General features: G+C 36.1%; 1 protein-coding gene across 1 annotated transcript in view; it reads left to right on the top strand.

Moving 5' to 3' along the window:
• Positions 1–9,833, top strand: part of LOC106872509 (sperm-associated antigen 1) — a 61,845-nt gene that overhangs the window by 50,978 nt on the left and 1,034 nt on the right. Inside the window, exon 22 of the mRNA XM_052970919.1 lies at positions 7,298–7,411. Coding sequence (XP_052826879.1) covers positions 7,298–7,411 — 114 coding nt within the window. The remainder of the gene's footprint in view (positions 1–7,297; positions 7,412–9,833) is intronic.

The following is a 9,833-nucleotide window of genomic DNA, read 5'->3' as shown; positions in this document are numbered from 1 at the left end:
ATATATACATTATATATTTATATATATATATATATATACATTATATATTTATATATATATATATACATTATATATTTATATATATATATATACATTATATATTTATATATATATATATACATTATATATTTATATATATATATATATATTTATATATATATATATATACATTATATATTTATATATATATTTCTATATATATACATTATATATATATACATTATATATATATATATAAATTTTTTTTTCAACTTTTTATACGTTGCCTTCCTTGATGTTTGCTTCTACTCAGGATTCTACAACTAGAGACACTTATGGTATCAAACTTCCAAAAATGTTGTTTTTCTCTCTTCTTCCGTCTGTCTGTTTGTCATATTGATTATTAATTATTGATTATATATAAGTAAATAAAATTAAATCAACCTGTATTGGTGTTCAGTTTTATTTTTTAATGGATCATTTAAAAAATGTTTAATCTTTTTACTTGTTTCACTCATTTAACTGTGACCATGCTGGGGCACTGCCTTGAAGAAGTTTTAGCTAAATGAATTGAGCCCGGTACTTTCTTATTTTTGAAGCCTGATTCTTATTCTGTTGGTCTCTTTTGTTGAAGTGCTAAGTGACAGGGATGTAAACATACTAACACCAGTTATCGAGCAGGGGATAAACACAAACACACAATCACACACACACACACACATATGACAGGCTTCTTTCAGTTTCTGTCTACCAAATCCCCTCACACGGTTTTGGTCAGCTTGAGGCTATAGTAGAAAACATTTGCCCAAGGTTCCACACAGGAGGACTGAACTTGGGACCTGGAACCATGGTTGGGAAGCAAGCTTACAACACAGCCATACCTGTGCCCCTATTTGTAAATGTTGTTGTTGGTGTTTCGCCATGATTAAGAGCATTCCAACTGTGACTATCTCATCTTTTTGGTATATTTAAGGCTACATTAAATGTATTGCATTATTCCTTTTCCAAGACAGCAATTTGCAATGTAAAAGAATTTGGCTGCTATTTCTAGCACATTGTGCAGCCATACAGAGGCTCCTTTTCTGGTTTGATATGAGAGATGTTTTAATGATTTGCAGAATTCACACCTTTGTGTATCTGAAAAACAGATGAATAGAGTATTCTCGAATCTCTAAAATATCATAGGATGTATAAGAGGTATGGCTATCAAGAACTTTGCTTCCTAGCCACAAGGTTTTGGATTCTGTCCTCCTGTGAGGGCCTTTGGACAGGTGTCTTCCACTATAGCCTCATGAGCCTTGTGGATTTGGTTGATGAAAACTGAAAGAAGCCTATTCCATACATGTGTGTGTGTGTGTGTTTTCATGTTTACACTTAACATAATTGTCATAAATGAGCGTTCCTGTCATACAAGCAGTGTCATTCGTTTATAATGTTTTGCAAAAACGTCCGGCCAAGGGGGAAATATTACCTTGCTTAGAAACACACGAGGTTTGGTAACAGGAAGGGTATCTGGCTATAGAAAATCTGCTTCAATAAAATACATCTGAGTCACGCAAGCATGGAAAAGTGAATGTTAAAACAATGGTGATGATGATGTAACTAAATGAAGTACATAAAGAAACTATTGCAGGAGATTCTATGCAACCTTTTATTGACTTAAGAGAACAGGTTAAATTGTGCGTCTTATGTATATGTGATCGAACTGGGCCTGAGCTGTAGCTTGTGCCACAAAAGGAATATGTTCCCAAATGTTGAAGTCTGGGCACTTGAACTAACTAGTTTATCATGCCATTTAGCTTTCAATCCATGTCTATGCCTAGAAGTTTATGCATTTCTCATCTTTTTTTCACCTGTGGTTTAATATGATGACTTGAGGGACAGTTTGTGATTTAGCAAGAATATTGCCATGGGATATATGACTCAATATGGCCTGTTTTGATAATTTGAGGTTGACTTTACTTTTCATCCTTTCAGTGTTAATGAAATAAGTACCAGTTTAACACGTGGGTCAATGTTATCAACTAAACCTCTCCCCACAAGTTTCAGGCCTTCTGCTTATTGTAGAAAGAATTTTATCCTGTCTTTTGGAACAATCTTTGAAGTCTTGAACTTTCTAAGTAGATTCTTTCTAACAATATCAAAACACCCAAAGTGCAACTTAAAAAAACAACATTACACTAATCTTTTATCTTTAATCTTTTATCTTTAATCTTTTATCTTTAATCTTTTATCTTTAATCTTTTACTTGTTGCAGTCATTAGACTGTGGCCATGCTGGGGCACTGCTTTGAAAAATTTTTAGTTGAATGAATTGACTCCAGTACTTATTTTTAAAAGCCTGGTACTTATTCTATCAGTTTTATTGCTGAACCACTAAGTAATGGGGCATAAACTCACCAGCACTGGTTGTCAATAGGGAGTTGGGGACAACAGGGACACAAGAACACACACGCCTGTCTGTCTGTGATAGACTTCTTTCAGTTTCTTATTTCTTTACTGCCCACAAGTGGAAATGCAGTGGCCCAGTGGTTAGGGCAGCGGCTCCGGCAGGGATGGTGGCGAACCCTGCTGTACTCTTTCACCACAACTTTCTCTCACTCTTAAGGGTACATGTGTTTATGGAGTGTTCAGCCACTTGCACGTTAATTTCACTAGCAAGCTGTTCCATTGATCGGATCAACTGGAACCCTAGACATCGTAAGCGACGGAGTGCCAACAACACAACTGCCCACAAGGGGCCACACAGAGGGGACAAACAAAGACAGATAGACGGATTAAGTCGATTATATCGACCCCAGTGCGTAACTGGTACTTATTTAATCGACCCCGAAAGGATGAAAGACAAAGTCGACCTTGGCGGAATTTGAACTCAGAACGTAGCGGCAGACGAAATACTGCTAAGCATTTCGCCCGGCGTGCTAACGTTTCTGCCAGATCAACGACTGCTTTCAGTTTCTGCCTACCAAATCCACTCACGCAGCTTTGGTCGCTTGAGGCTATAGTCGAAGACACTTGCTCAAGGTGTCACACAGTGGGACTGAACCTAGCATCATGTGGTTGGGAAGCAAGCTTATTACCACACAACTATGCTTGCCCCTAATATTGATACAAATTACATTTGAGGAATAAGAGAGAGTAGCAAGCAGTTGCAATATAAGAAAGTCCATCTGTTGTTGATGTTATATAGCCTCTGATCAGCTCTAATCAAATGGGATTTATAATCAAAGGTTTTCCAACCGTGACGATCCTGCTGTGATTTATAAGAACATTTGACTACTATTTCTAGCTGGATAAATGACTGTATAACAGTCCATTATGCAGATAAAATTTCTGATATTAGATGTTAATATCAACAAAAGAATATTTTCAAAACGTACTTCTTCGTATTTATTTGTTTTGTTTATTATGCATGTTTATTTGTATATTTATTTAATTGTATATTTAAAAGAAGGAAGGTTTGGAATTCTCAAACAAATAAAATAAAGCGAGGTTGAAACACATTAGGCGTAAGGTTGACAGAATCTTCAGGGAGGCGGAAAAAACAAAATATCTTACAGGATTTGTTCAGGTTTTTTACGTTCGAATCTCATCAAGGTCGACTTTATCTTTTAACCTTTCGAAGTCGATAAAATAAAGCACCAGTAAAATACTGTGGTCATTTTTAATCGATAACCGATCGGTGCCAATTTGCAATGGTTTAGTGTGGTTATATTTATACACAGAAAAAAATTCGTCGTATGCGAAGACAATCGGAATTATCTCCCTTATAGAGGTAAATGTGAGAGTTATCTCCCCTGTAAGGCACCACTTCTAAACAATCATGTCACCAATACGGATTTCTATTGTCGCTTGCGAGAAAAAAATTGAATGAAAAAATTTAGCAGAGGATACTCTAGATCTTTGTCTTCGGTCACCTGCACAAGGTTGCATAACCTTGGGTGGGATCTCTTACTAAATTTATCATTCTCTTCCAGCATTGCACCATCTGACTTTCATCTGTTGAGGTCCCTGCAAAAATCCTTGAATGGAAATTCACTTAATGATTTAGTAGTAGTCAAAAACCACCTGAATAACTTCTTTTTTTCCGAGATAGTCCAGTTCGACGCGGATGAAATTTTGAATGACCTACAGATATTAACATAATTGGTTCCGTGAAGGTAAGATCAACAAAAAAGTACTCCATCTGGTGAGAGATAAATATTGTTTAGTAAACAGTATATATTTTTATGAGCTACTTAATAGTTTTATACAATGAAAACGACACACAGTATTTTATAACACGTCTGGTGCTTTCATGCAATCTTCGGGCTGTGCCCACATGGCATGCACAAGCTAAAACAATTATTCATATATAATTATATATATATATATATATATATATATAAATGCGGCCACGCTAGAGCACCGCCTATAGTCGAACAAATCGACCCCAAGATTTATTCTTTGTAAGCTTAGTACTTATTCCATTGTTCTCTTTTGCTGCACTGTTAGGTTACGGAGACGTAAACACACCAACATCTATCTATCTATCTACGATGGGTTTTTTTCAGTCTCCGTCTACCAAATCCACTCACAAGTCTTTGGTCGGCCTGAGGCTAGAGTAGACACTTGTCTAAGGTGCCATGCAGTGGTACTGAACGTGGAACCGTGTGGTTGGGAAGCAAGCTTCTCACCACACAGCCACTCCTGCACTTGTAGAGGAGTGTGCTCGTCGCAGCGGCGATGCAGCGACACAGGGATTTGAAGCCTCGGTTTTGTCCGAGACGGGACAGACGACCTCTGTAATAATAATAACAATTCTAAGATGGAATTTATAAACATTTAATACATCGCTACGCGCGTTTCCATAAATCACATGAGTCCGCATCCTTGGGATTAGTACAGTATAGTCCATATTATCTGTGGGCATCTAGTTGATCATCATCATTGATTCATTTCATCAGGCAATACTGCATTAGTGGATGAATCACAGACGGATGTTTATCACTTCTTGCCAGTATGAAGGCCAATATAGTTATGATTAGCCTTTATACTCGCGCGAAGGGATTTATCCACTAATACAGTATCGCCTAATGAAATGAATTAATGATGATGATCAACCAGATACCTACGGATAATATGGACTATACTGTACTAATTCCAAGGATACGGATTCTGATGTTAAAAACCATGTGATTTGTGGAAACGCGCGTAGCGATGTATTAAATATTTATAAATTCCATCCTAGGCTTATTATTATTATTATAATATTTATCCTACATTATATCGGTATAACCATGACGCAACACCGAAAAACTGACTCACTAGTCAATAACATTAGACGGTAGATGGCATAATGAAATAGGAGCTTTATTCGGATATCCCTAACGTTAACATAAACGAATTTAAAAGATATATATATATATATATTTCTTTATTGCCCACAAGGGGCTAAACATAGAGGGGACAAACAAGGACAGACAAACGGATTAAGTCGATTACATCGACCTCAGTGCGTAACTGGTACTTTATTTATCGACCCCGAAAGGATGAAAGGCAAAGTCGACCTCGGCGAAATTTGAACTCAGAACGTAGCGGCAGACGAAATACCGCTAAGCATTTCGCCCTACGTGCTAACGTTTCTGCCAGCTTGCCTATATCTATCTATCTATCTATCTATCTATCTATCTATCTATCTATCTATCTATCTATCTATCTATCTATCTATCTATCTATCTATCGATCTATCTATCTATCTATATTACTCTTTTACTCTTTTACTTGTTTCAGGCATTTGACTGCGGCCATTAGCACCGCCTTTAGTCGAGCAAATCGACCTCGGGACTTATTCTTTATAAGCCTAGTACTTATTCTATCGGTCTCTTTTGCCGAACCGCTAAGTGACGGGGACATAAACACACCAGCATCGGCTGTCAAGCAATGCTAGGTGGGGGGGGGGCAAACACACACACACACACACACACACACATATATATACGGATATACGACGGGGATGGATATATACGGGGATCGATATCCCCAAGTATATTGCTATACTTGGAGATGGTCATATTTTGCCAATCAAACACATGCACTGTATATTTGGCCTTCACTTCAGCTTTACTATTATTATTTTAGTTTCTTTGTGAAAGTTCTTTCGCCACACACCCTGTGGCTTCTAGCGATTCTCTGTTCCACGTATCTCCTCTTCTTGTGCTTATTCCACACATTATATGTGTGGGGAAGAGACAGATAGAAAACGGTGAAGGGGAGAAAAAGCGAATTACAGAAAGATGGGGGAAGCCCTCTTGCCCGCTCTTTCTCTTTTTATCTCTCGTTGCTCACACATGACCATCGTTCATCTTTCTTTTCCTCACATGACTATCTTTTTTTACACGACGTTCTAAGGACTGGACATTTTCTCTCTTTCTCTTCTATCTTTTCTCTTTTCAACGAATATATTTTCCCCAGCGTTCACTGTTTTCCACCCGTTCTGGTCTAACGACGCTCCATGTTTGTATTCGTTCGGTTTCCTTGTATGTCTCCACTCCCCTGTTTTTGTTCCGAACTTTGACCCTCCATAAATCCAAAATTTTATTTTGGAATTTATGGGAGCAACTGTCTTTGAGGTCTCATACTGTTGTTGACTGCTAGAAATGAGGAGTAGATAGACAGCCGACAACTGATGAAAGGTCGTTCTCTGTGTTTACTTATCCTGTTTTCCATTTTTTCCTCTCGTTGTTTGCGTATTTAACTCATTTGTTTTCGTACTTCATGTTGTTTACCCAGTTGGTGACGTCCTGTATCCATATATGCATATATATATATATATATATATATATATATATATATATATATATATATATATATGTATGTATGTATGTATGTATGTATATAAATATGTATTATTTATATTATATAATAATAATAATGATAATAATAATAAAAATAATAATAATAATCATAATATATATATATACAAGTTAAAAAAAGGAAAAAGACAAAAAAACAACAACAAGAAACAACAACGTGAGGACGTGATACAGATTGTGTTACTAGACGACGCTCTGGAAAGGAAAGAAAGAGAATTTGACGTTTCGAGCGGAGTTCTTCGTCGGAAACAAGGAAAGTCCAAAGAAGGGAAAAACGGAGAAAGAAAAAAAAACAAAAGACGTCACCAACTATGCAAATAACATGAAATACGTAAACAATGAGAGATAAAAATGGAAAACAGGACATGACATTTCTGGTCATGCATTGATTGTCCAAGGAACATTTGAATCTGTATCTGCATGAGCATAATTGGTTGCTTTTTTTTTGTTTTTTTTTGTGTGCAGCGAGCACTAGATGAATTGGTTCTATTCAGTATATTCGTGGTCATGGTTATCCCATTATTATTACTATTTCTGGGTGTGTTAGTGTTATTGCTTGAATTGTCGCCGGTGCGATTCGTTGGTTGGTTATTATAGATATTGCAGTTGTTTTTTCTCTCGGTTAGTTGGTATTCAACCACCCGTCTGTATGTATATGCACGAACATAAAACTACTTGTCTAAGTATTAATCTTCCTTTCTCATTCTATTTTCTTTTTCCTCAAAGCAGTTATAACAGCAAAAGCTGATTAGGTCATTTTATCTAAACTGGAACGCAGTTGGAATCCAATATATATATATATATTGTCTCCTAAATTAGACATGCATTATCTTGTATATTCTGTCAGATTTTTAATTTGGGTGTCATGCTGTTTAAACGATAGTGTCTTGAAATTCTTGGGCAGCAACAGCAATTGGTTTCCAACTGCTACAAACTTGTCATCTGTGTTTTGGTCAGAGGCTATTTTAAAATCTAACTATTAGAATACATTGATTTTCTTTTTAAGAAGCTACATCTGCACTTTCATCATTGACTAATACAAAATTTGATATTTTGTAGTGTTTTTCATCAATGATATTACAAATAATAGCTGTTGCTTTTGTTATCGCATATAAGCAATTTTAGAATGTGGGCATGTATTAGAAAACCGGAAAGAAGATCTACTTATGAAATGAAACATACTTATCTTCAATTTAATGGAAGCCACATGAGACATGCTACACGAAAGAGAAGGCCGTAAGATATAAGTTACTTTAAAAGTCTGACTACTTGCTGTAATCTTTCTTAAACGTTTCTCTCTGTCAAGACGTTAGTCAAATATTTATAACACTCCTCCCAGATAAGCCATATCTACATAGTTCACAAAATATATTTTTTCAAACTTCAGCTACCACTGGGATTATTAAACTACTTTTGTAGCAACTGGCTTATCATTTTTTTAAAAAACTAGGTATATACAGTCTTACTGTCTTATTTGGAATTTCTTTTAAATCACTGTTCTTATTAATCTTTTTCTCGGCCATCTCTGGGTTAGGTTAAATGGGAAGTTAATAAAACCATAATGTTTAAGCAAAACACAAATTTAAAGCGAATGAAGACTCGATTCACAACTTAGAAACTCAAGAAGAATTGTTTATTTTAACTATGAAGTTATTTTGTCTGCGCATTGACCACTTAATAAAGCAGATTCAAACTTTGGGACATAAATGCCGTCACATGATCAAATTTTACTAAAAGATACCAAAAAACTGGAAATTTCTTATTAGCCGTACAACAAGTAAATGAGAAATATCTATCAAATTTCATGAAATTCATCAAAATAGGTCCAAATTCTGAAATATAAAAAAAAAAAAATTGGCCAATTCTGCAACCTTGCTAACAACTATGGTCTAGCCAATTGGAATGTTTGCAAAGAATAGACACCGCCAAAATAAATAAACGGACATCTTAACTACTGGGAGTGCCTCTGTGCGTTACGTCTTGATCCTCTGGAACGCGAGAAAGAATGACAAACCATCGGGTATACGTGGATGATTCTCGAAAAAAATCGTTATAAGTTTTTGAATACAAGAGACTAAAACAAGAGGAATCAGTGGTACAATCAGTTCCCAACGCTTCTTTCTTTAGAAAATATATACCACATAAAAATATACGGCAACAGCTGGGAATTTAAGGACTCTCATCAGTTGTATAAGTGCTTTTCAAAAGGATTACTAAACATAATCAAATCTCTTGTCCAGACATTTTAAAAGCTATCTAGATACATATCTCTATAATATACCAGATTAGCAATTTGCGACTTTAAAGTTAGGTTCTTATTTGTCACTGATACGGCTGGTTTTCATTGGTGGAAGCAAGTCGTGACAAGGTAGAAATTCTTACAGACCGCTGATGTGAGATCAAAGAGAGCATTGCTAGGATGTAGGGGAAGCAACCAAGCCAAGATTAATTTTCGATAACAAGGAAGTTTACTCCTTGTTAATTCCCTGTACAGTAGTCATCTGACGTTATTTTTCGAATCAGTTGAAAATGTCTTAGGAAAAAAATGTTCTTCTGTGTCAGCTACAGAAAGGTACCTGGGACTTTCTGTTGAAGGATTTTCAGTACGGACAGCTTCTTAAACAGGCAAGACCTGCAGTTGTGCAATCAATTAGAATACGTGGAGAGCTCTGTTGATTATGTTTTCAATTAGAGTAGGGTGGTTGAATCCTTGGACTTCCAGATAAGACGGCAGAGGCAAGCGAAGTTTACCCTGATCGTTGATCTAAAGGAATGCAGATGATGATTGATATACCCTTTGAATTAGTTGACCGCATCTCTTTTTAAATTCATCTCAATGCTACCAGTTCCAAGTAATGGACGTTTAAATTAACAGTTGCTCATCTGCAAATAATTAACCCTGCACAATGCATCGAGTACTCTTTTCTGATGTGAGGACACACACACACAAACACACACACACACACACACACACACACACACACACACACACACACACACA

The sequence above is a fragment of the Octopus bimaculoides genome, chromosome 9, assembly GCF_001194135.2.
Source record: "Octopus bimaculoides isolate UCB-OBI-ISO-001 chromosome 9, ASM119413v2, whole genome shotgun sequence".
Taxonomy (NCBI): Eukaryota; Metazoa; Mollusca; class Cephalopoda; order Octopoda; family Octopodidae; genus Octopus; species Octopus bimaculoides.
Note: the sequence above shows the minus strand (reverse complement) of the source record. Positions and strands in the feature narration are given on the sequence as shown.